Below are 27,974 nucleotides of genomic sequence, written 5' to 3'. Positions count from 1 at the left end.
ATGTCATAATGAAAAGTTGAGAAAAAAAAATAATCCTTGGGAGGATGCGAGGTCTGGGCTCCAGGCTTACAATGTGTCACAGTCACTGTCATAGTTCCTGCCACTGTTACAACCACCATGACAGAGCTGGTAACTTTGAGAATAGCTGAGAGGTGCAAGACGTCCTACACATCACTCCTTCCAACAGACCCTTGAGTGCACCTAAATCATGGAATCTAATTTGTGTACTGAGCCCAGCTGGGCCTCGAGGGAGTCTGGGTAATGGCAGCTGCAGCTTTCCTGCTTGGGTCCTGCAGGAAGCCTTCGTAGGGTGGGTGGGCGGAAGTCAGATGACCCCACACCAATCCCGCACCCACCCCAACACCCACCAGGACTAGGCATGTCTTTGTAGGGCGCCAGAGCTTCCAGGTATGCAGGGCAGGGAAGGAATGCCTCCAGTTCTTCCCAGCACGAGAGTCCGCGAGGTGCCTGGGGTCCCACCGGCCCTGCGTCTGTTTTCCACGAAGGCAGCTGTCACCAGAACAAGGCAATCTGATGCACAGAAAGCAGTCACCGCTGGATATGCCTTATGCACTAGCCTCAAGGGTCATGCTCAGCGTCCCTCCCCCAGGCACATGGAGGGGAGGCCCTTGCTGCCTGGTGTGATGCAGGGTCTGTAGAAATGATCCTTTGGCAAATGATCCTTCACTGGGGGGACAGACACACAAGAAACTTGACAAAAATCCCTATTCTCACACCCATCAGCTGGAAATGAGTTACTTCACTCATCTTGTCTCCTGGGCCTCCCACCAGCTGGTGTCCTTGACCTGTACTTCCTCCACAGCCTGCACTGGAAACCCTCCAGAGATCACCCTACCTCTGCCTGCCCTCTGGGGTGGGGTGTGCTGCTCCTGACGGCTGCCCCTCAGAAAGCCAGATGCTCCTGAGAAATCTTCCAGTAGGAGCTAAGTTGTGCTGTGGAACTGTAGACACTAACAGAAGCATTCCTCAGATCATACCTCACGTGGGCTGCCTTCTCTATTAACAAGCCTGGTTCACCCTGGAGGCCCGGCTCCTCCCAGGCCTGCTGCAACCCTGTGATCAAAGCCCACCACCTCTGCGGCTCAATGCCCAGGGCTTCCCTGTCTGTGTCTCCTGGCTGGGTGCTGACTCCTCCCCGCTGAGGCCTCCCCGAGTGGACCTGCCATCCAGCATGCCCTAGCCCATCACCTGCCATGTCCCCGGACTGACCCACGACCCCCCATGCTATTTTCCTACCGAACTCAGCCTCTGCTGTTGTTTGAACTGCATGGAATCTCACCTTCTACCTTGAAATGCCTTCCGCTCTGGTCTGCTTCCTTGGAGGTTCAGTGACTCCTCTCCTCGGTTGGACAATGCCAGGGGTGGCAGAGGTCACCCCACCTCTTGCCCCAAAGGCCTCCAGCCCCTATAATACCCCAATGCCCTGCCAGACCCCACTCCCCAAAAAGGCATCCCCTGAGCCGTGCTAACCAGAACCCTAGGTGGCCCAGGAGTGGCAGTGCGGGAAGTGTCTTGCGGGAGCTGGCGGGTGAGCCTCAGAGGTTGGGGGGGGGCCTGCCCACTCATCTGAAGGGCTTGGCTGAGGGGGAACCGTCTCGAAATATTCACAGAGGTCTCGCCTCCTGCATCTCCTTGTGCTGCCCCCCACACCATCAGGCAGAGCTCTTGTGAGCCCCTCTTGCCCACATGCTGCCCCCAATCTTCCTATATCCTCAGCCATGGGGACCTTGCTCACCCAGCAGAACGCCAGGACACATGCTCGATGGCCTGACAACATTATCTCCAAACATCTGGGACACGTGGCCACCACAACGTGCCACACACACGGACTCTTTCCAAATTCTATATTCTGTGTGGAACATCTGAACGAATGAAGAAGGAAGGATGCTATAGTGGGGGAGGGGGCAGGGGCTCTGGAGTTAAAGGGGCCTGGGTTCAAATCCAAGCTCCACTAGCTACCTGCTCTGTGACCTTGGGCAAGTGACTCAACCTCTCTGGGCCTCTGTTTCCTGTTCAGTTGAATGGGAGCAGTAATGCCTTCCTCCTGGAGTTACTCCAAAGGTTTGCGATGAGGAACACAGTAAAGCTCGAGGCACAGTGTGGGCCACCTTCTGCATTCACCTCATGCGAGGTGGTGCTCCCCAGGATCAGGGCAGCTGTACAGCCTCAGGCAATGCCCTCCCTCCCCAGTTGACATTCTTTACCTGTAGAGTGACAATCATGCAGCTGGGATTTTCATGAGACATTCACAAAATCACCTGTAGAAACCCTCAGCACCATGGCTGATTTGTAATAAGTTATTACAGATCTGGAATTCCATAGCCACACCTTGGAGGCCAGAAGTCATTCCGAATTCTGGATTTTTCAGCTATAGAGAGGTAACATGGTACCTATTTGTGTTTTATGCTACACTCTCGGTGGAATCTGAGGTTACAAAACACAATGACCAAGCACAGTGGTATTTCTAAGGTATAGGAATAGTGTGTGAATATTCAAGCTGAGCGGGACATGAGTTTTGGCTCTGGACATAGGAAAAGGATTTTGATTTTCAGGGCTTGGGAATCCCCAAGGAATTGGGAATTGCATTTAGAGAGCTGTGAACCTCTGTTACTATCACCAGCAGCTCCCCTTTGGGGGAACACCTTCATTCTCCTTGGAACAACCCTTCTGGAATGAAGTATAAAGAAACAGGGTTGGGCCTGGGATAGGTGACTGGGATGGCCTTACCAGACCCTGTGGCCAGCTGGTTTCTCAAGGACTGCTGTGCAGGTGGGCAGACGCCCCCACACCGCAGACCCCTCATGGCTCTCACCTCCCGAAGCCTTAGCTGTTTGCTTCGCTGGGCACATCCTTCTTATTCCAGAGGCAAGGGCTGGGGGAGGCAGAGGGCATGCAGGACGCCCTGTGGCTGAGAGTATTTTCTGGAAAGGATGCAAAGTGGCAGAAGCCTCAGGTTCGTAGGAAAGATACAGTTCAGAGCCTCAACCAACATTAAGGAGCAAAGAGCAATGGTTAGGGAGCCAGATGCCTGTGACCATGCTTGGCCCAGGGGTTGAAGTGTGCATCTTCATATTCCAGGCAATCGGCCCCGCCTCATCAGTGGCGCTGAATCCAAAAGGACTAGAGGAGACGCTGTCCCAGTGATCGGGCAGGGCAGGGGAGCCCTTTCGTGATGATTATGGGCTCAAGACAAGTCCTGCCTGGGTTCAAATTCTGACCCTTCCAACTCTGAGCTGGGTACCCTTGAACAAATTCCTTAACCCTTCTGTGCCTCATCTGTACAGCGGAGGTGCTAATAATCACACGTACCCATCGGCAAACCACAGTCACAGTGCCTGGTGCACAGTCATTGCCCAGGAAATGTTACTAGTCATTACGGCTGGTGCCCAATAAACCTTTGTCTTTTGCCAGCTATGAAGTGGCCCCAGCCAGATCTGAAACCAGAGCTCCCTCATTCAAGTCCAGTCCTCTGAAAATCAAAAAAGAAGAAAACCGTAAGGGCGCCTACATTTCAAAAGGTCTTCAGAGGCAGAAGGGTGGGAGGGCAGGGCTACCCATGGAGGAACAGCCCCTCGAAGAGACCTGCACCCCGACCAGAGCCACTCTTGGCTGAGAAGCAGCCCGGGAGGTATGAGGCCCAGCCCTGGAGTTCAGAGGAGGCAGGCGAACTAGGCTTGGAGCCTCCCTCGACCCTCTAACACCCCCAAGGGAGGAAGAGCCCTGTGCTGAGGGCTGCGCTGGAGACAGGTCTCTGCTGAGTGGGCTGAGCAGAGCTCTGGACCCTGTGTGCCCGCCGTGCCCTGGGTGGTCGATGTGCACTGGGCAAGCCGGGCAGGGCCACACACTGTTTATAGGTTTGCCTTTTTGTGCTGAGCACACCTCTTCACATCAGGACACAGAAGGGCTTGCTGGCAGCTTCGGGCCTTGCCTACTGACAAGCTTCTGGCTCAGTGTCTTTAGAGGGAAACTTCACACGCGCACACACATGCGCGCACATGTGTCCACCCTCCATATGCATGTGGGAGGCACAATTTTATAGTATCTGGAGCAGTTATTAGAACATTCTTGAACATATTTATTGGCGCAAGGGAGTAAACAGCCAGAGCCAAAAAGGCTGAAAGGAAGGCGGTAAGATGGAACCCCCCCACCCTGCACCACCTTCACCATCCCGAGCAGGTGGGACATCTGGGACACCCACGGTATCCCCTGGTTTCTTCAGGTTTTTCCAATTTGTCTTCAGGTTGGGGGAACCCAAGAGAACGTGGCCACGAGGATGGAAGCTCATCCGGTCAGGGGGTGCTGCCAGCGGGACAAGAGCCTTGCCTGGGCAGCGGGGAAGCTCACGGGGCCTCGTCCCTGAAGAGCGTCAGGTTATGTTTCCGGATGTGCTCCAGCAGCACCTGGCCTCGCCGCTCCAGGGTCTGGAGTACCTGCTTCAGCCCCTGCCTCCCACCCTGACTCTCCCAGAACACGGGGTCCATCCGCAGGGACAGGAGCAGCAGCTTCTGCAGACATCCTGAGGCAAGAACCTGCACGGCCGACTCAGGAAACCTGGAGGCAGGTGTCCCGGGCCAGGACAGAAAGGAAAAGCAAAAGTGATCTCAGAAAATGTCCGGGACCAGTGAAGCCAGTTGGCCAGGAATTGCATGGCTGGCCAGCCTGGCACAGGTGTCCTGCAGAATGCCTGGGGCCCACCTGCTGACTCGTCCTCAGAGAACCCTTTTACCAAATCTGCTGTGAAAACAGGCAGGGGACAGGGCTTCTGGAGGGGTCCCCCATTCCACAAAGAAGCTGGGGAAACCAGCTCTGCTATCCCATGTGAATACCAGCTGCTGTGCTTGGCAAGTGCCAAGAGAAGCCCGAAGAAGGCTGAGCTGCCTGCAGTGAGTGAGCAGGGAAGGCGGGCTCCTCCTCTGGGACCAAGGAGGCCCTCTGGAAATGGGGGTGCCTGCTGACTGTGTCCTCCCAGCTCCCCACCTCCTCCTGGGGCTCAGATCCAGCAGCTTTTGTCTAATAAGCTGCAGAGCACTCAGGACCATGGGTCAAGGTCCCACAGTCCACAACAGGGCTATTGGGCCTCCGCCTCCAAACTTCCAACCAATCCCACAGACCCTCACCCAGTGATGCCCTCCAGCAGCCGGAAGTTCAGCTTGTCCTCGGGATGCTGAAGGTTGCCAGCATTATCGATGTAGACCAGATGGGATGGATCACTGCCTCGGACCTCAGGGAAGAAGACAGACAGGGACAGGGGTGGGTGAGGTTGCAGCCTAGCTGGTACCCATGGCTTCTGTCAGTGTTCAGGGTCTTGGGGGCCCCTGAACTGACAATCCCACAATGCACCCTGCTACCTGCCCGGAAGGTTCCCCTGCACTGAGCTGTAATCTGACTTTATGGTAGTGCTGTGCTCAGTGATTCCAGGCACCGTCTCAGTGAACCCTCCCAGCAATCTTAGAAGGAAGCCTTTAGCATCAGCTCTATTTTACAGAATCAGGGGCACAGAGAAGTTAAGTAATTTGCGCACAGTCACACAGCTAAGTAGCTGGTTAGGTCCAACCTGGACCAGTAGTGCGAAGACACACCCTGAGAAACTGCAAGGCAGAGGGACTGACTCCTTCTCTGGTAGCTGAGGGGGTGAGGAGCACGGGTGAGAACCAGCAGGTGCTGAGGGAGCCCACCATCAGGTTGTGGCTTCAGGGCATATTGCGTATGCGCATGCTCACACACCCTCACCCATTCTGGGCCACTGTTGGCTGCTCTGTGCCTGTGTGTTCCCCTGAGTGTCACCAAGGACGCACACACCTTCCAGCCTTGGGCGCCATACTCCCTCTATCCCCAGAGAGGAGTTTAGTGACTCCTACTCCCTTTGAAAACTAAAACCAGCAAAAGGGAATACCTTAGCACTTTAAAAAATATGGTGTGGCTCGGAATGAGAGGCCCGGTCTTCCCTTCTCCCACCCTCATCTGCCCCATTCTTAGACATTCTCCAGGATTCCATGGTATTTTCCCATAATTCTCCCTATCACCCTCGCCTTAACTTACGAACTTTTGCCTCCAGGACCCTAGCTTTCCCTCCCTCTGTCTCTTCCCCCTCGCCCCTCTCTGTACATCAGGGATCATCTATTTTTTGAAGCCTGATGACTCCTTCCTCCAAAATCTGCTGTCCTAGGGGATCTGTGAAATGGCTGCCTCCCGGAGTGTGGATGATAGTTATAAAAGCCTTACTTCTCCCCGTGTGAGTGCCTTTTACCAGGGAAGAGGGGAGCGGGCTCTAAGGACAGAAGTTGGAGACTTCCTACCACCCAGCGGTTTCATGAGGCAGCCCAAGCCTCCGGCTGGTGTGGCCTGCCTGATGCTCAGCCAGGACACCATGCTGACAACCCTCCACAAACAACTGGCCAGGGGAAGACATCGAGGACAAAAGATAGAGTAGCCCTTCCTTAGGGTGGCCCCTTGCTCCTTGGGCAGAAGTGGCTGCTCTGCCATTCCTGTCCCTGTCTCTGACGGCCTTGGCACACTACTTCCCACCCTGGGCTCTACTCTTCACAGGAGGCAGCCCAGGGTTCCTCAGATTGTCACGAGCCTGTGAGCTGTAGAGTGAGCCCGTCACTGCCACTGCCCAGCCCTGCGGCCTTGGAACCTGCCCTCCCTTTTCAATGCCACAGATCCTACGATGGCTGGGATGGCGGGGGGCAGCTCTCCAGACACACAGTTCCCACACCTGCTTCCAGGGGCCCTCGGATTCCCCTGTAGTCTCTCAAGGGGATGGTGGAGTGGTCCCATCTCAACCGTATTGGCGAAGGCCCACTGGGGTCAGTTTTATATATGGTGGCTTCCCAGAAACATTGTTCAGACAAAGGCTCCTGCTGCTGAAAAGAGCAGTGTTGGGAACGTCCTGTGTCATGTGATCTCTGCAACTCAGGAGCCGAATCTTCCAAAGGAGACAGGAAGACAGGAGTCAGGGTGACAGGGGGCGTACCAGGATGTGGACCAACCGCAGCTCCTCTGGGTTCCGGCATTTCTCTCGGAGCCTCTCTTCCACACAGGGGTCCGACGGCTCAGGCTCAAAGCCGCAGCAGTAGCGGTCTAGGCGGTCGTGTACCTGCGAGGACACCCAGCCTGTGAGGGGTGCGGTTCAGGGTCTGCCTGCCCCAAGGGCCCAGCACTCAGGCGGCCTGGCCCAGGGGACCTTGTGCTGGGGGCAGTCTTTGGTGGCCGTCAGTGCCGGTCAGCCCATTGCTGGCCCCTGGCCAGAGAGGGAGCTTCTGCTCTGCTCCTCCAGCCAGCTCGCCCTGCACCCCAGGAGCTGCTGGCTCACGCCTCAGGCCAGCACGGCTTTCCACCGAACCCTGGCCTGAGGCCACTGGGCTTCCCAGCACTGACCATCCCTGTACTGGGGGAAATCCTCATGGGACTCCACTCCTTGTTTAAGCAGCCAGTGCTGCAGCAGGGCTCCCTCCCTTCCATGGAGCTAAACGTGCTTTAATGACCATCCAGACAGCTCCGGAGTGGACACCTCTCCCACCCTGCGGGGAGGCCGGAATCAAATCAAGGGGGGAGGAGGGCATTCCCCTCACAGGCTTGCTTGGTTTCCACTGGATGCCTCGAGTGGGAATTCTCAAGCATGATGTGGGGTCAATTCCAAGGAGCTCTGCCTCCCACCCCCTACGTACACACGTATAAATGACATTTCAGAGTGTCACAGGATTCTCATAATAGTCCCACTCACCTGCTTCCAGGAGTTCTCTTCAGAAGGAATGAGTTGCAGCCTGCAAGTCAGGAATTAAACAGAAACAGGGATCCGCCCCCGCCCTGACCTACTTGAAGAAGTTATCTGCCATGGGCAGCAAGCGCAAAGGGGTCCAGAACGGAGAGGCCTAAAAAGAGAAGTGGCGGAGTCCTCTTGGGTGGGAGAGGCAGGGTCTGGCTGTAGGGAGAGAGACAGGAAAGGGGGAGGTGAAGGGGGAGGTGGTGTGGAAAAGGTTGGGGTGTGCTAGGAAGTGGATGAGAGAGAGGGTGAGGTTGGGGACAGCAGGGAGTGCCTGTCACAGGGTGGGTGCACTGGAGGAGATGCACCTTTTTTCCTCATAGGGAGGAAATTCCGTTTGATACAATACCTTGAGGAGTGCTAACGACAGAAGGTGAGATCTCCAGAGGTCTGGGTGTGGGAGGACTTGCTTTGCTTGGGGCAAGAGGACAAATCCATTTGTTGCTGTGGGAGGGGGAGGAGAGAGAGGAGAGGAAGAGAGAAGTGAAGCAGGGAGCAGCAGGAGGCTGAGGGTGTGAGATGTGCCCTCCCTGATCCCTCCTCCCCCCCAGCCAAGTGTCCACCCTTGTGAAATGCTTGCTGGCCTTGGGGAAAGGGCTAAGCTCTGAGTTCAGGTCTAGTGTGGGGTAAATCGAGGCAGGCGAAGCAGCAGTCAGCTTCCTGGGATTTGCCCAAATCCTAGGAAGGTCTACCAGATCCTCCTGCGTTGTGGGGCCCGGGGTTTGAGTGATCTTAAGTGCCCAGGTAGTGTCAGGAGAGGGAGGACTCCGGGACCCCCCAAGGAGGATGATGAATCACACAGGAGCTAACTCTCAGGATGCGAAGGAAATGCAATTCCTGAGAGAGCCTGGTGTGTGCAAGACCCAGCAGTAAGACCCAGATCCCACCTTTGCAGAATGGCTGGTCTAGTTCAGGAAGCCTGGGAACACCCCTGGAGAGGCAGGTGCCAGCCTGGGAATCTAGAAATCAGCTCCAGGTAACATACTCTGGTTGGGGCAACTGTCCAGGCCAAGGGCACAGAGGAGACAGAGTCAGGGTGGAGGTGAGTGAGAGGGAGAGGGAAGCAGGAAGCCAGAGGGCAGCAATCGGGTGATGAACCCCACAGAGAGAGAGTTTGCTTCCTCTCTCAGTCCTCGGGAACCTTCTGTGATTCTGCTCTCCCACATCGTTCAGCTCTTGGGGGAATCTGGGGCACCTGCCTCCCCCGTGGTGGTGGTGACGGTGCAAGGACAGTCACAGGTTTACAGCAAATGCAGGGGCCATTTTAATCTGACACAGCAATGACAGGGTCTCCCTCCGAGGTGATGATGATGTGGTCTAGTAAGAAACATATTTGGTCACAGTCTCCTGATCCTGGTGCAGAGCTCCTAAAACCTTTGGAATTTCCTGAGAGATTCATAAAGAGCCCCTTTGAACACATCTGTGTTTATGCTGATGAGATGATGCAGGGGAACCCCAGATAACTTCAGAACGGGAGCTGGTCACTGGAAAGACAAGTGAAGAGAGGATAGGAACATTTAGCCCCATACTCCAACCCCTAGGAAGAGTAGAAGAGCTGGAGATGGGGTTATAAAAACTTGAACAATGAGATTTGGAGCACTTCCAACCCAGAAGTGGTTGGAAGTGCTCCATGAGTCAGGAGGGTAGCCCATCCCAGCTCCACGGGGACATAAAGCTCCTGGGCATGGGACCCTTCTGGACTCACCCAATATACCTCTTCATCAGGTCGTTCATTTGTATCCTTTATAATAAACATGTAAACGTAAGTAAAGTGTATTCCTGAGCTCTGTTGTGCCATTCTATCAAACTATCCAACCTGGGGCAGAGGGCTGTCATGAGAACCCTCATGGTTTATAGCCAGTTGGTCAGAATTGTGGGTAGCCCAGGACTTTTGACTGGGACCTGAAGTGGGACAATCTTGTAGGACTGAGCCCCTTAGCTTGTCTGGGATCTGACACGGACTCCAGGTGGACAGTGTCAGAATTGAATTGCATTGTGGGACACCAGTTGGTGGTGGAGAATTGGTGTCAAAACAAAACATTAGGGCGCCTGGGTGGCTCAGGTCATGATCCCAGGGTCCTGAGATCGAGTCCCACATCGGGCTTTCTTCTCAGCGGGGAGGCTGCTTTCCTTCCACTCTCTCTGCCTGCCTCTCTGCCTACTTGTGATCTCTGTCTGTCAAATAAATAAATAAAATCTTTAAAAACAACAACAATAACAACAAAAAAACCACAAAACATCATTCTGGTGACCACCACCATGAAAACCACCATCCATCCCCAGCTCCTTCACTCTTCACTGCAGATGTGCTAGGGAGATGCTATGAGCCCATTTTACATATGAGGACACTGACCCCAGACATACCCAAGGTCATAAATGTAAAAGTCATGTAGCTAGGATTTGAGCCAAGGTCTGCCTGGCTCGAAGGCTAGCTCTTGGCACTATCCTGCCCTGCCTCCCTGAAAATCAGGAAATGGGAGCCGGTTACAGAGGTCAAATGAGGTCTCCATCATTACTCTTCATAAGATTAATTAATTAATATGGTCTCACCCTTGCTAATTAAGGCTACAGAAGAGCTTTCAAAACTATGAAGGAGGAAGGGGAAGAATGAGAAAACACAGAGCCTGTCATCCTCCATGACAGCAACTGAGGCAGCCGCCGACATGGTGGGGTTCGGACAGCCCATGTCTCTCATCTGTGATCACTGGGGGTGACCAACCCAGGCCAGCACTACCATCCTGCCTCCCTCTGCCCACTGGCACAGCCACCCCTCTCCACAAATGGGGCAGAGGGGGGACAGTCTGTCACCTGAAAGGCAGTACTCCTCAAAGCTACCCCCCAGTCCACTGGCTCAGCTCTGGCCAGTCAAAGGTCTTGCTTTGTTTCCATATCCCTGGACAGGAAAACTCACGTATGTTCTGAAAAAATGCAGAATCAATCTCCTCCAACACAAACAACATAGCTATGGTTCAATCAATGTCCCAAAACTAGACGTCCAGGAATGAGAGCGTTAGAGTCCCAACTGCTGTCTCAAAACATGTTCTGTTCTGCAATAGTTCAGCATGGAGAAGTCGCACGTCGGGGCCTAGACCAGTCACCTAAACAGGCTGAGGGCAATTCTGTGAGGGCCCATTAGGGAGTATTTCTAGGGGCGGTGGGCCAAAGACACCCACAGGCGCTGCTCAGAGGACTGGTTCAGTCTGTCCAGGGTGGCATGAAGTGAGCCCATTAACAAGACCCCTGACATGGGCCATCACTGCTTTGGCTGCCTGGGCTTCGGATAACGACAGCCACAAGTCACAGAAAAACTTAATTCAAAATGTTTTTAACCATAAGGAAAATTAAGATCTTCAGTGGCAGCAATCAGCCCCAAGATCGGGCAGGCTAGAGGTACGGCTGCTCCTTATTGTCGTGGTCAGGACTCTTCCTGCTTTCCACTCCCCACCCACGAGGTTAACATCACAGTGTTGTCTCTGGAAGCCTGCAGGTGGCTGCTGTGGGCATGTGATTCCTTGTTCAAGTCCAGAGAGAAGGAGAGGACAAATGAGAGAAACAGAGACAGAGTGACAGACAGAAGCGAAAGGAACCTCTCTTCCAACAACCTTCCCTTTAACCTGACTGGACCAAATTGGGTCACACACATCCCTGGACCAAGGGTGGCTAGTGGAAGATGGCGATGCACTGATCCCCAGACCTGGGAATGGGCAGAAGGTGAATCACATTAGGGCTCTGTGTGAAAGTCTACTTTATCTGCAGTGTCCTCACTCAGGCTACTAATAAATGCATTGACCAGGACAGGGCTGAGGATAGAGCCCTGCAGCTTGCCTCCAGACCACCCCACCTCCCAGGTAGCTTTAAAGCCATTTGAAGCCTGTATCATGTTCCCTTATGCTGTGTTCTCACTATAGGACCTGAGGAAGTTATTTAAACTCGATACTCCTCAGTTTTCTCGTCAACAAAATGGGGGAAGCAATACTCCCCTCCCACGGACCTGCCCTGAGGCTCACATCCAATAATGATACCTGTGAGGCAGGGGGTGGTTGTTGAGGAAGAGCCTTCTGTTGTGTCTGTCCTAGGAGGACAGGCCCAAAGACCTCCAGGGATCTCAGGGGTCTCCCCCAAACCCCCCCCCCCCCCGCCACACACACACCAGGAAGCCCCAGCTTCACCCAGTGCTACAGACCAGAGAACCAGAATCTGAAATAAAGTAAGTTACAACGGGGTAGCCATGCTCTTGTGGGTACACCCAGTTTCTGGACCGATCTGTCCAACACACACCACCTGCTGGGTTCTCTTTTGCTGGGAGAGTAAAGGCCAGGACAGTTTTGGCAAGACTGACACAGTAACTGCTCTGGATTTCATATTATGCCTGATGCCCAGCCAGCCAAGCCCCCTTCTTCCCGCCAAGTCCTTCCTAGCCCCGTTTCCCGGCCATTCTGTGCAGATCTCAATTTACAGTATCTATTTCCAGAGGAAGCCACAAGGAACATGGGCCCATCCAATATTCCTGGCTTCTCAACTCAGTACCCATCTGAATGTTTAACGGGAAGGGCCTGGCCAGGCCCCGTTGCCAGTTTGATTATTTTGCCATACTGTCTGGTTATTTTTTTTCCACCAAAGAGAAATTCAATTTCAACAGCAGTGGGCTAGCAGCCAAATGGGACCAAGATTAAGTTTCATTCTCACATTCCTTCAGGATTTAATTTTTTTCCCCGTTTTGAAAAAATGAGCAAGTTACCAAGAAAAAATGATAAACCTTTGCAGTGTTGCTTTTCTGACCCGCCCAGCAACGTTGCATGCTCATGACGGGGACTGAAGTCTGTTCACCTTTACTTAAGCCATTGTAAAGCTCACTCAGTGCTTTCATGCGACAACCCATTTACTCCTTCCCGTAGCCAAGGGGTAAATGCCATTATTATTCCCACTTCAAAGATGTGGAAACTGAGTCCCGCTGATGTGCCGAAGTCTCACGGCAAGGAAGTGGAGGTGCCGGGACTCGAACCCGAGTGGTCCGTCTGACCAGTAAGGGGGAGTGGGGTGTGGCCACACGCGCTTTGTGGCACCAGAGCTTCCAAGTTCCCTGCTGGCAAAGATGAAGACATGGTTTGGTCCTGTCCCCATCACCCACACTTGTTTTTACAACCAGAACCTTAGCTGAGGTTCTTCTGAGTGAAAGAGTGAGTGAATGACATGTGTGGCTGGCTGACAACACGGGGACTATGATCACTTAAAAAGTCTACCATTCTGGCCAAGATGCCAACACCAGAAGTGCCCGGCGGGAGGCCTGGCTTTGTGGCCGCCACATAGGACATCTGGGTGAGAGAAGACACTGCAGTCTGCCAGCAAGGGACAGCGGGTCTGGCTATGGGAGAAGGGAGGTCTGGAGGGAGCCAGCACAGGGTAGGTAAGGTGGCCAGAGTCCCTTAACCGACCCATCAGGCTCCTGGGCCAAGAAGAGTTCCTCAGCCTGTGCCTGATCTGGGTCTGATGGATTCTAGGACGACCGCTTGCTGTTCCTGGCGGCCCATGACCCCTGTTCAGGGACCTTCTCCCCAGCTGGGAGTAGTGACAGGCCTGGGTCTTTCTGGGTGGAAAGGGTGGCTCTTGGCAGGGCCGACTCACTGCCTGGCGATCAGATTGCCATGAGGTGGCAGCATCTCTCTCCACAGAGGGCAAGGATCTGGTCCCACCCTGCCCAGCGGGCGGACAGAGAATTCTGGAGGCTTCTTTGGGGGAGGTCAGAGAGGGAGAGGAGTGGGTTAATGGGTATTGCTCCCACTTCCCTCTGAAGACTCACCTTGGAGTGTTCCCCATGTGTCCTGACAAAGGGCAATCATTCCTGGAAGCTTCGGGAAGGAACATCTGGATGCTGCATCTGTCCCAAGCCTGAGGTCAGAGGTTGTGGCCCCCGCTTGGGATGTGGGTGAACAGACTGGCTAACAGGCTTTGAGGAGATGCACTGAGAAGAAATAGATCTTATCTAAAAAGACATATGTAGATTGGTCTAAAACTCTAACAGCAACACAAACACCACAGCCATGAAAAGATAAATCCACCACAGCAAAGAAGTTTCCAACCGAGAAAGCTAGGGTGAGTCAGCATTAGAACACCTTCCACAAGAGTCCTCACAAAATAAAGAGTCCCCACATCAGAAGGGAAATGCTGTGATCTCTTCCACGGATACTTGGAAGACATTTGATAAAATTTTGCATCCATTCCTGACAAGAGAAATTCTTAATAAAGCAAAGATAATGAATAGTTCCTCATTATATCTTCAGTCAAAAACTACTGTGATGTTTAATGGCAAAACAGCAGAAACTGTCCCAAATGTGTAGCAATAGCTTGTGTCTCTCAGGCCATTAAAATTTCCCGGGGCACCTAGGTGGCTCAGTGAGTTAAGCCTCTGCCTTCGGCTCAGTTCATGATCCCAGGGGCCTGGGTTCGAGTCCCGCATCGGGCTCTCTGCTCAGCAGGGAGCCTGCTTCTCATCTCTCTCTGTCTCTCTGCCTACTTGTGATCTCTCTCTCTGTCAAATAAATAAATAAAATCTTAAAAAAAAATAAATTCCCAATCACCCCGGAGCCACCAGCGAATGTAATGAGGCAAGAGGCAACAAGAAGACCAAGGGCATTCATTGCAGATGAAACGCTGGGTTACTTGGAAAACCCAGAGGATTAACTGAGCAGCTTTTAGACGCCACATTAAAACACAAAAATAATAGCCTTCGTGCAGCCTGGAGGCTACTGGCCAGAACATCTAATGGAAGAAAAGATCCCATTTTCAGTGGCCACAGGAAGATGAACTCCCTGGGAATGAACAGAAGACATCTAGATGCTTCTGAGGAACATGAATAAAGGGAGAGATATAGCTGCTGGAGAACGTCATTGAAGAGACATGACTGCTGGTTGACCTGAGAGCTGGACCTGGGCACTCGGAGGCCTCTTGCCCCCTCCCTGGTCCTCCCGGGAAAGTGAGATTCGCTTGCCTTTCCTGCTCCCAGAGACTGCTCCGAGGACATGGCCTTGAGATGTTGATGTGGTGTTGAGAACACCTGCATGGTGTACATGAGTGAACCTGGTTAAGGCCTTCTATAAATTTCTAAGGTTTGGTAGGTGGGCACAGAGATCCTCTGTCTGGCTGCTGTTAAGGGCAAGGTTGGTATATAAATTCACTTTGTTGATTACACCCACCACCTATCAACCTGGAGTGGTCTGCCTCTTTGGTCTCTCACAGCCCTCCATGTAGAGGGTCCGCTTTCAGATTACACCTGGGAAGGTCCAGAGTGGGTTGTGAACCAACAATATCCAAATCTTGGCTAGAATGACTTCATGTTTTAGGATATAAATTCTCTCTACAGTCCACACAAATTTAATTTGATCCCAGTAAAATCCCAAAAGGACTTGCGAAGGAGAAGGAGTTACAAGCTGACTCTAAATTTCTTACGAGAATAGTATGCAAGACTATCAGGAAAATTCTAAGAAAGAGCAATGAGGAAGACCAAGCCCTACTGGTTTGGTTATCAACATAAACTACGAAGCACAGTAATTAAAACTGTGATTCTGGCATAAAAATAGACAGAACCTTTACTGGGACAGAAATAGACCTACATACATATGGAAATTGACTATATGGTAAAGGCAACATTTCTGATGGAGGAAAAGGTTGATGATTCAACAAATGCACTGAGACATTTGGGTTGCCATCTGAAAAAAAAATCGTTGTTTTGCATCTTATCTCTTGCTCCAAAATAACTTCCAGATGGATCAAAGATAGATGAAAACACATGGGGGAGTTTTAAAAATAACCTTGAAGTGAGGATGGCCTTTTAAAATACATACTAACCCAGAAGTCATAAAAGAAAAGCTGGATAATTTTAACAACATAACATCTTTTACATTTCTGCATAGCAGAAAGACTATAAACAATGTTTAATGACAACCGAACCTGAAATATTACCATACAGTAAAACGAAAGACTAATTGCCTTCATCTATAAAAAGCTCTTGAAACCATTAAGAAAAAGACCGACAACCCAAAAGATAATGGGGCAAAGACTATGGACAGACAAAGAAGGGAAAAAGTTAGAAAAATCCGAACAGAGACAGGACTCAGGTGGGGCTGAAGAAACAGGGAGGCGACCACGGTCCCTGTCACGCGGGACAGGTGCTGTATCTCCTTAAGACGTTTGGACCCTGGGCTCATAAATTCATTTTCTACTGCTGCATCGCAAATGACCAGGGGCTTAGTGGCTTCAAAGAACCCACTTATTATGTCACAGTTTCTGTGGGTCAGGAGTCCACCACATTTTCGCCAGATTCTCCACTCAGAGTCTCACCACATTGAACTCCAAGGTGTTGGCCAGGTGCCGTGTCTCTTCGTAGCTCAGGGTCATCCCCTAAGCTCGTTCAGGTTGTTGGCAGAGACCATTCCTTGTGGTTGCAGGACTAGGTCCCGAGGATCTCAGGGTCCTCCTAGAGGCCTTTTCTTCCACCACGTAGTTCATAGCATAGCTGTTTGCTTTCTGAAGCCAGCAGGACACTCTTTAAACACTTCATCTCTTTTGAAAGACTCCCCTGATTAGGTCGGACCCATCCAGGATAATCTTCCCTTTGATCAACTCAAAGTTAAATGATTGGTAACCTAATCATTGAAGTGCTGGTCCATCATATTCGCAGGTCTCACCCAAACTCAAGGGCAGGGGCTAATGCGAGTGGGGTGGGAACTGTGAGGATCATCTTAGAAGTCTGTCCCTCATACCTCATCCTGGTTGAGGTCCTGCTTTTAAATATATGTAAAGATACTCAATGTCAGCCTTGTCCAGATAGGTGTTTCTATCCTCTGTAGTTGGCTGCACCATCTGTGAAATGGGGTGGAACACAGCTCCCATCTCTTTGCCTGTTGTCGGACTTAAATGGGTTTTTGTGTGTGGTTTGGTCAGACATTGCCAGACAGCCGTAGGTCCTTCATGAATGGCTACTCTGATATGTCACGTCTCTGGTTGGAAGCCTGAAACGTCAGCGGTCGGAACCGATCTGAGGTCCTTTCTAACTGACAGAATACCTGATGTCCCAGGAAGACTAAACCAGAGGAGATACACATGAACTGAAGCCACAGATTCGAACTCAACAGAAGGAATGCACACAGGATCACAAATAACTGAAAACAGGCTCCTTGGGAAGGAAATGGGCCAGTCCTATCCAGAAGAGGCTCAATAAATACTTTTTCTAGAGCCAGTTTGGTATAGCAAAGAGGGCAAGACCATGCACTCTGGGGCCAGGTGGCACTGGATGAAACAAGGCTTTGACTGTGGGCAAGTTCCTTGGCTCTTTTATTTTTTATATATTTTTTAATTCTTTTTTTTTTTAAAGATTTATTTATTTATTTGACAGATAGAGATCACAAGTAGACAGAGAGGCAGGCAGAGAGAGAGAGAGAGAGAGAGAGGAGGAAACAGACTCCCTGCTGAGCAGAGAACCAGACTCGGGGCTCGATCCCAGAACCCTGGGATCATAACCTGAGCCGAAGGCAGAGGCTTTAACCCACTGAGCCACCCAGGCACCCCTCCTTGGCTCTTTTAAACCTCAGTTTCCCCATCTGTAGAATGAAGCTAAGAATATTTTCTTCCTCCAAGGCTGTTATGCATTAACACAGGCAAAGTGCTGAAACACTTTGGCATTGGCATCTGTCCTGGGAGTGTAAGTTAATTAACGGCCAGAAGGCAGGAGCATGAAAAATGTTGTCTTCTACCTCTATGATTCTATACAGACCCTATATGAGAGACCTACAGAAAGCTTTGGGATTCTTTCTGGTCTAAAGGAAGAAGTGGAGTTTGAGGAATCAAAACACGGTAACACCTAGACAGGAATTCATACAGAGACCCTGGAAGTTCATTCATCATCCGTTCATTCATTCATTCATTTATTCAACAAGTTCTTATCGAGGAGACTGAGCCAAGAGTTTGGCTCTGTGCTAGGTTCTGAGGCTGTGGTGATGAACAAAACAGAGACATATGATAAACACATGAACAAATAAATAAAATACTTATATACTGTGCTGGGAATCAGAAAGGGACTAGACAGGATGCCATGAAAGAGAAAGAGAGTAACAATGAGGAGTGGTCAGACTTGCTGAAGCCTGGGGAGGAGGAGTCAGAAGCAAGTCCAAGTCAGACGCCCTGCACCAGAAGGAGCTGGGTGTGTTTAGAAACTCATCAAGGCCAAGTGCCAAGAGATGGGGCTGCGGACAGATCCTTGAAGGTCCTTGAAGAATATGGGGCCTTGGAAAACCTGATCTTAAGGGCACTGAGAAGGCCTTACATTGTTTTAATGGGGAAGTGGGACATGATCTGATTTATGATCCTAGAAGTGTGCTCTCTGCATCTGAACACTTCCGTGTGAACTTCAGAGCTCACCCTCCAACTTGCAGCTGCTCTATGGTTTTGTCTGGGGCCTTTCTCCAAATTCCAGGGAGAATTTGGAGAAAGGCCACCAGGAGCAGCCCTCAACCAAAGATTGATGGGATATTTGGCTATAAATACCTGAGTCCCTCACCTCTTGGTAGGCAAATTCTGAGCATGTATTTTATACTATTTCTCAGAAATTTTCCTGTGGAACTAAGCCCCAGTCACCCATGTGGTCACCTGCTTGATACCATGCCCTTTATCAGCTGCCTGTTCCGTCATCTCACTTCCCACCTCCCTTCAGGTATTTCCTGAGATTGTCCCAAAGATAAAAGACCTCCCTGGAATCTTGGGCTCAGGGTCTGCCTGGAGAAGACTTCTATAAGGCCACTGGATTGGAGGGGACATAAGTGGAGGCAGGGAAACACATCAGAGGGCTGTCGTGTTAGTCCAGGTAAGGAATGATGATGACCTGGGCCAAGATGATGGCAGGTGAGGCTTCCTGGGATCTCCACTCTTGGGGACCTGTAGGCCCTTCACAACAGGGGCTGTAGAAAAGCTCTCATGAGCCCAAATTACCAACTCCCAGTCTGTCTGAATTCTCCACATCTCACCCACCATCTAGCCAATCACACGCCCTCTAAGAGGAAGCACAGTGTGAGAAAAGAGGTCCCTTTAAAAAAGAAAAAAATAGAAATGAGCCCAACTCCCCTAGCACTTCCTGCCCTCACTCTGGCCTCTGGGTCAAGGCCCCCTTGGGTACCAGGCACAACTCCTCTCAGGCTGGATTTACGAAAGCCCATTGTGAAGGCTCACAATGAATGTGATGGTCATTATCTCTTCCTGACCAGGGCCTGGCTGTGCCATCATCACAGGCCCAAGAGGAGAAGGCCTTTCTACATTTTACCAGAGTGAATACAACTCTGCTTGCAGGGCACCCCCATGCCCCCCGACCTTGAGTCCCACCCAACGAACACACCGACACACTCTCCCACCCGTTTTGTCCACCTGAGTTGAACCAGCTTCGCACTGATCTGTTCAGAAGTGGCGGACTCTCTCTCGGTCCTGCTTCTTTACATGACACAGCCTGGAGTGGGTGGGCTGCTACCTACTCACAACTAGTCCTTTATCTCTTGTAGCCAAACAGCTGATTAGCTGAGAGCGCCATCCCAGTCATACCACCTGCCAGAACTTGCTCTTGATTTTTTCATTAGGAGTTTCAGATGTTGTGAGTGTCCTCCCACTAGTCCCCTGGGACCCACCCTTCCCGTATGTACTGATGGCTTTCTAGGACAAGGGCGGCAGTTCTCTGCCATGGCCCCTTTCTGGCTGAGGGATCCGGTTTGGCTGGCCAGCACACGGGCCAGACCACAGGAGCCAGGAGGTCAATGCCCTTACGAGCTGTCTCAGCCGCTGACAGTTGAGAGTTAGTGTGTAAATAACCTAGCTCTAGCCCCCACGTGAGACAACTTTGGTGTGTGTTGTACACCCTCCCTCAATGGAAATAAAGAGCTGGTATCTTAAGACACTGAGTTCTGGATAGGTTTCTTAGCATCTCTGCAATCACTAATACGAGGTGTTAGATGGGGTTTACAGAGCATGGAGTATTATTTGTGGGAGTACAAGGAATGTGGATGTGTACGCTGGTTGTGTATTTTGTTGGGGAAATGGTATTTGTGATACACAAACACAAAAAAGCGAGTGTTTATATGGGATAACACCAAACCAAACCAATGAGGGGGCAGTATACGGAGTTTGTACTCAGTTCCCAGTCAGAAGTCACCTCGGGTTCCTGTGCTGGGAAACCCACATCCTGAAACCTTCCTCTCTCTGACTTGCTAGTGGCTTGTAGGAAGGCAGCCCCAGCCAGACAGGGGTGTTGGACTGGACTGGTGTTCAGCAAACCAAGGAAGAGGTGGCACAAGGCCAGCCAAGTAGCATCTGACCACACACCGAACCTGAGTGTGCCTTGGCTGCTGAGGTTTCTGTCCCCATGACAGGGCTTGGCAGCCGAGGAAGGGTCCATACAGCGACTCTGGGAGATGCACACAGGGGCTCTGTGTGGAGCAGAAAAACTGTGCTGTGCACATTAGCTAGACTGGGGCTTTGCAAGGAGGTGCCTCTAATCTCAAGGCTGTGAGACACAGAGGGTGAGCAGTGACCACTGTGAGTAATCAGGGCTCAGTCCTGGTAAGGACGCACGTGGCACGCACACAGCCACCCTCACCAGGGAGGTGGGGTTTTATACCCTGGCTCCCATCAGTGCCCGGAGGCTGCTCCTGGAAGCAGACTAGCAGCCCACCCTGTTTGCCCAGGACCGTAGGTCCTGTGGTCTAAGAAACTTCTTCCTAACCTGGATGTTTGGTCACACCACCTGGAGAGCCTTAGTTCCCCAGCATCCAGCCTGTCACTTGTCACCCCAAGCAAGCCCACTGACACAGGTGCTGGCAATTAGAAGCTACCACACATTTTAACGGTCAGACCCAAGGGGGTGAGGTCAAGGCATCCAGTCCCATTTTCGATGTAAGAAAAGTGAATCTCCAAGGAAAAGTAATCGGCTCAGGGTCATTCAACAGAAGGGGCCTGTGAGTGGGGGGCTTGAGCCCAGCTCTGTCTGATGCCAAACCCATGCTGACCACGAGGCTACACACTCCTCTCTGTTCACAAAGCAATCTTTGTGGACACAGGCTGGAGAAGCCAGAAGTACCTCAGGAGAGCAGCGAAGCCCACGGACTGGAAACCAACACCCACCAGCCGACAGGTAGCATCCATGGTTCCGGAGATGGGGCGGTAGGCAGGTGTCAGAAAATAAGGGGTAGGGCCTATGCCCAAAAGGAGAGCAAGGCAGCCCCTGAAGCAGGTGTCCCTCCTCGGCTCAGGCTGATCACTGCCATATGGAATAGACGCCCAATGTTACTAAACTATCCAATGTTTCAAAGGAAGTCGGAATTTTATGGGCAATCTCCAAAGTATTACACGTCGTCTAAGAATTTTCTAAAAACACAAGGGGAACCAACCCCGGATGGACCAAATACAGTGGGCCTGTGGCTGCCCGAACCCTGTCCTGTGGCTCATCCACTCACCCCAGCCCGTGAATCTGAGGGCTCATGTGGGTGTCTTTCCTCAGTAGGCATCCCTGGAGAAACGGGGGCGGGCTCAGTCTGCATTTAGCACACAATTCCACCTGTCGTGAGCTTTTTTCTTTTTGGTCTTAATTTCTGGACACATTTCTGCACATGTGTCTCCACAGCTGACATGCGACCAGCCCCAGCACAGCCACACTGTTCATCGTTGGTAAACAGCCAGAGCCTGTAGTCCCCCCGTTAACCCTGTGCCCCGACCACCCGATCCTTCCCTAGAATCCCCAGAAACTCCAGGGTTAACTTCTGGCACGGCAGGGACCTCAGCTGACCTTGCGGGGCCAGAATTCTTTCTCATACTTCCCCACCCCAGAATCGTCCCTTTATCCTCCTGGGTCTCTGCGTCTCCCCACAATCACTTTCTTTTTTGAATTAGGTAATAGTCTTGAATCCTTGTTGATTCAAGGATATCATGTCATCAACAGGGATGTGCTGATAAATGTTTGACACCTAGCTCTCAGAAGTAGTGAGGAGTCCTGATTAGCAGCATTCACTGGCAACCTTGGTGGCAATACTCCCACCCCCGGCCAATTTCAAGCCACCAACATGACTGGATATGGAGTTGACAGGGGATGAGTAGCAGCTCACCATTATATAATACTTACTATATAGATGCAAATAACCTAAAAAGTACAGAGAGCAGTAAAATATAGTGAAATCATTAGGAATTAATGAGTTCTGAGTATTTATCACCTTTTTTCTAATATAACTGATTATATTATTACTTGATATCACCTCACTTTTAGTAATGCCTGTGTTTCTCAACCAGGTCACACAATTCCTGAAAATTCTGGCATTCGGCTCTTGGAAGCCCACATGAGCAGAGTCCAGGACACCACTTGAAGGATAAACACAGAGGCAGAAAAATAACAAGCACAGGGGCTTGGTGGTCAAAAGACAAGGACTGGAGGGGGCGTCCCCCAGACCATCCTCAGGAGGGCAACTCCAGGGTCTCAATTCACCCCAAATCCCATTATCTGTCCCCCCAACACTCCCCACCACCGCTTTCCACCCTCACCTTGCCCAGCCCTGCGTACCTGCAGCAGGAAGTCGAAGAGCGCCAGGCGGGCCCACTCAGTGTGGTGGATGGGCGGGCAGGGGGCCTGGCTCGGCCAGCTACAGCCGTGTGCCAGCAAGGCCTGGTACTGCAGCCAGCCCAAGGACAGAGAGTTCTGGTCATTGTCTGGGTCCCCCAGGTGCTGCACATCCGGCGCCCACCAGACGACAGGCCTGGGGCTGCCATCCGTGTATCGGTAGGGCAGCAGGGAGCTGCGGAAGCTCCGGGCCACGGCAGGTAGGCTCCGGCGCAGCCCCAGCACCCGGTCCATGTGGAAGGACAGGACCTCTGGCAGGTCCCCTGGCCTCTTGATCAGGCCACAGAGCCCCTGGGAGCAGAGATGGCTGAGCCCAGAGGACATGTTCGGAAGGGCACCCTCACTGGAGAAGCCGACCTGCAGCACCTGCCCGTGGCCGGGGACCCTGGCTTTGCCCACCACCTGCCCCTGGGCCAACAGCTGGAGCGCTTGCACATCATGCTCTGTGAGCCATGGGGGAATCTGCCCACTGGCCCTCAAGCTACGCCACAGCTCAGGGGGCTCGGCATCACACCAGACAGATTCTTGCAGCTCCCCAACAGAGACAGGCCACCGACGAGCCCCTGTAGCCGGGGTAGGATGCCCTGCTGGTTGCCTACCCGTCAAGGCTCTGTTCCTCGCTCCTGGCAGATTCCTGCCTGCCGCTGGGTAGGGCCGTGGGGTTAGTCCAGCAGCAGCTCTCCAAGCCTGTAAAGCTGTCATGCCGCGTCCTGTGACAGGGCCAGTTGGGGTGCCAGTCGCATTCTGTGCCTCTCCGATGGGATCGTCATGCCAGGGGGGACTCAAGTCTTTGGCTCTTGGACTCTTGTCCTCATCATCCCTCAGGAGCACAAGACGTGAGCTACTGAATCTCATATCTCCTAGAGAGGCCAAAGTCATGTCCCTCCTGACCCTCCCTGGATGCCTGCTATCCCCTCTCAGGGACCTTCTGCTTCTGTCCACTGTCCCTCTATGGCCTTGCTCCTTAGCACACACAGGGATGGAATTCCTAGGCGAGGGCCAACCCCTCCAGACCTCTAGGTCTCTGGCCTGCTGCCTCCAGCTGGAACTCAGAGCCTGCCATCTGTGGGGGCCAGGGGCTCCAGTGACATCCTGGGGCTCCATGGGACCCGCATCTGGACCAGTGGCTGGATGCTGTGGGGGGAAGCGGGTGACAGTCACCACAGTCAGAGTCATCAAGAGGCAGAATGCCATCACCAACCGCCTCTTGCCACGCAGCCTTCTCCAGAGCCAAGATGCCTGGGGGACAGGACAGAAGAAGAAATTTTGAGACCTGGGAAAATGTCAGACCCAATCCACAGCACAACAGGGACAGTGAATGCAACAGCTTGGGTGTATGAAGAGGAAAGAGATGGCACAGTACGCTTAATTGCCTTCAAGGGAGGAATGGCAACCATAGCCAAGTCAGCCTCTGCTTCAAAGCTGAGCTTGCTTTGCCTTCCAGGGTAGACTTTGCTGATCCTCGCAGTTGGATCCAGGCTTCTCCCACCTCGGAGAAGCCACCATCATGACACCAGTCACCAAGCGCCCTAAGCATCTCTTATTCACACCTGTCCCTCACCCCTCTTTTCATCTCCAGGTGAGACCTTGAGCCCACTCCAAAGATCCCTAATGGTTTCCCAGATGTGCTTTTCCCTTTTCCTGGGCACGAGGCTGCCCAGCTGCACATGACCTTGCCCAGCTTCTCTGTGGCCATGTGGCTCAGTCCTTGCCTGGAATCTTGCTCCCATGGAAGTTAGGTGCCCTGGCCTTTCTTAGCACACAGATGTGGTAGCACCAGCTCCTTGTGTGTCAGCAAGGACACACTCTGGGGCAGTGATTGTTAAACATGTTGTTCCTGGACCAGTAGCATCCACATCACCTGGAAACCTGTTGGAAAAGCGAATTCTCAGGCCCCACCCCTCGTCACCTCACTCTGAGGTGCCTAGGCTGCTGGGAGCCGACAGGTGGGTCTATGTCCCAAGGTCGGGCTATCCCGATCCTGAACACCCTGCTTCAGGCAGGGCAGGGTGGGGGCTGGCATGCTGAATAGCAATGGGGGATCAGAGGAAGGCAGGGTTCGGATTTCCTCCCTCTCCAGGCAAGGCCCCCAGAGCCACAGGGCAGCCTAGAGGAGATCTTCCTCATCAGTGTCGGCTGGATTCTCACATTCAATCCCACAAACCTGGATTCCATCTGGAATCTCTCCTGCTTGCTGGAGATGCGCTCGAACAATGGTTTTCAAACCTGTCTAGAGGGTTCTTTCATGGTCTAAGGTGGAGTAAAGGTTTAGGAGAGGACTTTTGTGTGCTCTGTATCTCCCCCTCCCCCGCCACATACACACAAATGCATACACATATATACGCAGACACACACATGTATATGTACAAACACGTTCCCACCAGAACAGCTCTGTGTTCTTTCCCTAGGTAGGTTTAGCCCATTTATGTTACTTGATATGCTAGACGTGTTTAGTCTGTTTGTCATTAAACTTTACGGCATAGTTTTTCTATTTATAATTTGGAATTCTTTCACTCTGTTTTCAGTTACCTTTATTTTGTTTTGTGGTGTATACTTTGCTGCTTGTATGCCCTTGGTTGTCTAGCTCTTTAAACAGTCACTTTAAATCCCTATAAGAACAATCATAAAATTAGCACCTTTCCTCTTCCCCGCCCCCTACCATTCTTCTGCTATTCAATATTAACCACCTGCATTATCATTTTAATGTTTGCCTTTGTACAAGTAAATATGCCTACATTTCTACTATATTTGGTGTCTTTCAATGATATTCTTTGGTTCTCTACTCTTATTAATGAATAGTTGTTTATTCTTCCTCCCTGATTCCCCTTCCAAATTGGTATACTTGTATCATTTTTATGTTGCTAGAATATAAAACTTGTACATTCTATCCCTTTTGTCCAATACTCGCATTTGTTCAGGTTTTAGTGAAGTACATTCTTTTCATACTCTTGTCCCTTTTGCCCTAGTTTTTCATTATTTCTTGGTTGACAGAAGCCCCAAATCCATAATTTCCTCAAGAAGTGCTCATGGGAACAAAATTCTCTGAGTTCCTGCCTTCCCAAAACTATTTTTCTGCAGCATTCACACCCGAAGGAAAGTTTGGCTAGAAAGAAAATATTTTGGCCCAGTTTCTCTGAATAGCTTGTGGGTCCTGCTCCACTGAACAGAGGCAACTGTTCATCCTGCCTGGTTGCTGTAAGAATTCTTTCTTTTTCTTTACATTTTTTTCCAGCTTTGTTGAAGTGCGATTTACAGATAAAACTGCATATATTTGAAGTATAGAATGGGATGATTTGATCTGCATATACATTGTGAAATGATCACCACAATCAAGTTTTGAAGCACACCCATCACTTCACCTAGTTGCCTTTGTGGGTGGGTGTTGAAAATGCTTAAGATTTACTCTCTACAAATTTCAAGTGTACAATATGGTATTCTTAACTACAGTCACCTGCCGTCATTAGATCCTCAGAACTTACTCACCTAATAAACTCTCTGTATTCTTTGACAAACGTCTCCCCATTCCCCTTGCCCCCTCCCAGGCCCTGGCAACCACCGTTCTACTCTTTTCTTTTCTTTCTTTCTTTCTTTCTTTCTTTCTTTCTTTCTTTCTCTTTCTTTCTTTTTTTTTTTAGATTCCACATACAAATGATTCCATCTAGTACCATATAGTATTTCTCCACTTGCTTTATTTCACTTGCCTAATGCCCTCCCAGTTTATCCATGTTGTCACAAATGGCAGGATTTCCTTCTCTCTCTCTCTCTTTTTTATGGCCGAATAATACTGTGTTGCGTATGTATACATTTTCTTTACCCATTCATCGATCAGTGGACACAGGTTGTTTCCAAATCCTGGCTATTTTGAATAATGCTGCAATGAGCATAGAAGTAGAGATGTCTCTTCAAGACACTGATTTCATCTTGCCATTCCATCCAATGACGTGGATGGAACTAGAGGGTATTATGTGGAGCGAAATAAGTCAATCAGAGAAAAGACAATTATCATATGATCTTCCTGATATGAGGAAGCTGAGATGCACCGTGGGGGGGTTGGGGGGTAGGAAAAGAATAAATGAAACAAGATGGGATCAGGAGGGAGGCAAACCATAAGAGACTCTTAATCTCACAAAACAAACTGAGGGTTGCTGGAGGGTGGGGGGTAGGGAGAGGGGGTGGGGTTATGGACATTGGGGAGAGTATGTGCTATGGTGAGTGCTGTGAAATGTGTAAACCTGGAGATTCACAGACCCGTACCCTGGGGGCTAATAATACATTATATGTTAATAAAAATAATTTTTAAAAAGACACTGATTTCAAGTCCCTCGGATAAATACATCCAAATGGGATTGATGGAGCATCTGATAGTTCTATCTTGTAGTTTTCTGAGGAACCTCAGTGCACAAGGGTTCCCTCTTCCTCACATCGTGCCAACACTTGTTATCTCTTGTCTTTTTGATAAAAGCCATTCTGACAGGTGTGAGGTGATCTTTTGTTTACTTTGAAGTCCCTGTGTTAACAGAACATATCTCAGTGTTGACTTTCCTAAGTCAGTTTTGCTGGGCGTAATATACCTTGTTAGAAAAGGTAGATTTAGATGTTTTATTTCACCGAAGTTTTCTTAGACTAAATATTAAATGTTTTCCACTCCACTATTTTATTTTTATTTTTATTTTTTTAGGCTCTCGAATTACATATGTGTCGGACCTCCTTTGTCTGTCCTGTGTTTATCTTTCATTTTCTCTCTTTCCTTTCTAACTATTTCATTTCCGTTTGTTCATTTTTCTTATTCCTATATTCTATTTAGCTGATTGTGCTTTCCCCAATATTCATTCATCCTTGTGTACTTTTTAATTTCTACCAAATTCCTATTAATTTCTATTTTCTCCTATTTCTTTCCAGCTCATATTTCACTTCTTCCTGCTATCTTACTGTCTTACCATTTTTTCTTGAGTTCTTGCATTTCTCTTTGTAATGCTTCTTCATAGAGGGCATTTTTCCATTAAGCTTTAAAAATTGATAATGAAGCAGTTGCTCAAAATTTTCACCTATTTCAGGGTGACCTTAATCTGTTCATAAACTTTGCTATTCATTGTTCCCTTTTTTTCTCACAGTGTCTCTATATGGAGGTTGAATTCCTTTCATAAGTTGGATGAGTCAGTTGAAAGAGGCTCCTATAGCGGAGCCTGAGCTGAATTTGAAATCGTGACCAGAGCACTTCCTGCAAATCTGGCTTGTGAGCAGGTTCTTCATGTATCCTCTCCTCTGCTTCAAAAAAAGGAAAAAGAAATGTGCATTTTGTCTTCCATTCTCTTTGCTACTTTCAGATGGTTTCCAGGAGACAGTGGCAAGAATGCAGAGTTTATGTTCATAGTAACAGGCCTTAGTGGCACATTTTTAAGAAAAAAGTAATATGCCCTCACAGAATGCAGTGACCGGGCCAGGCCTCAGAACAACCAACTTCTTCCAACTTCTGTGGTCCGGAGCCACAGCACCCAAACAGCTCTGCGAAGTCCAAGAGTTTGGCTCCCTCTGTACATGTTCACAGGATCGAATCAC

At 50.6% G+C, this 27,974-nt stretch overlaps 1 protein-coding gene across 1 annotated transcript in view; it reads right to left on the bottom strand.

Moving 5' to 3' along the window:
- Nucleotides 1-4,091: 4,091 nt before the first annotated feature.
- Nucleotides 4,092-27,974, bottom strand: part of GASK1A (golgi associated kinase 1A) — a 57,206-nt gene continuing 33,323 nt past the window's right edge. The window contains exons 2-5 of the mRNA XM_059390776.1: nucleotides 22,362-23,657; nucleotides 6,998-7,120; nucleotides 5,139-5,242; nucleotides 4,092-4,572 (exon numbers count right to left, since the gene is read on the bottom strand). Of these exons, the coding sequence (XP_059246759.1) occupies nucleotides 4,362-4,572; nucleotides 5,139-5,242; nucleotides 6,998-7,120; nucleotides 22,362-23,657 (1,734 nt within the window). The 3' untranslated portion in view covers nucleotides 4,092-4,361. The remainder of the gene's footprint in view (nucleotides 4,573-5,138; nucleotides 5,243-6,997; nucleotides 7,121-22,361; nucleotides 23,658-27,974) is intronic.

The sequence above is a fragment of the Mustela nigripes genome, chromosome 2, assembly GCF_022355385.1.
Source record: "Mustela nigripes isolate SB6536 chromosome 2, MUSNIG.SB6536, whole genome shotgun sequence".
Taxonomy (NCBI): Eukaryota; Metazoa; Chordata; class Mammalia; order Carnivora; family Mustelidae; genus Mustela; species Mustela nigripes.
The sequence above is the reverse complement of the archived record's forward strand: the minus strand, read 5'-3'. Positions and strand labels throughout refer to the sequence as shown.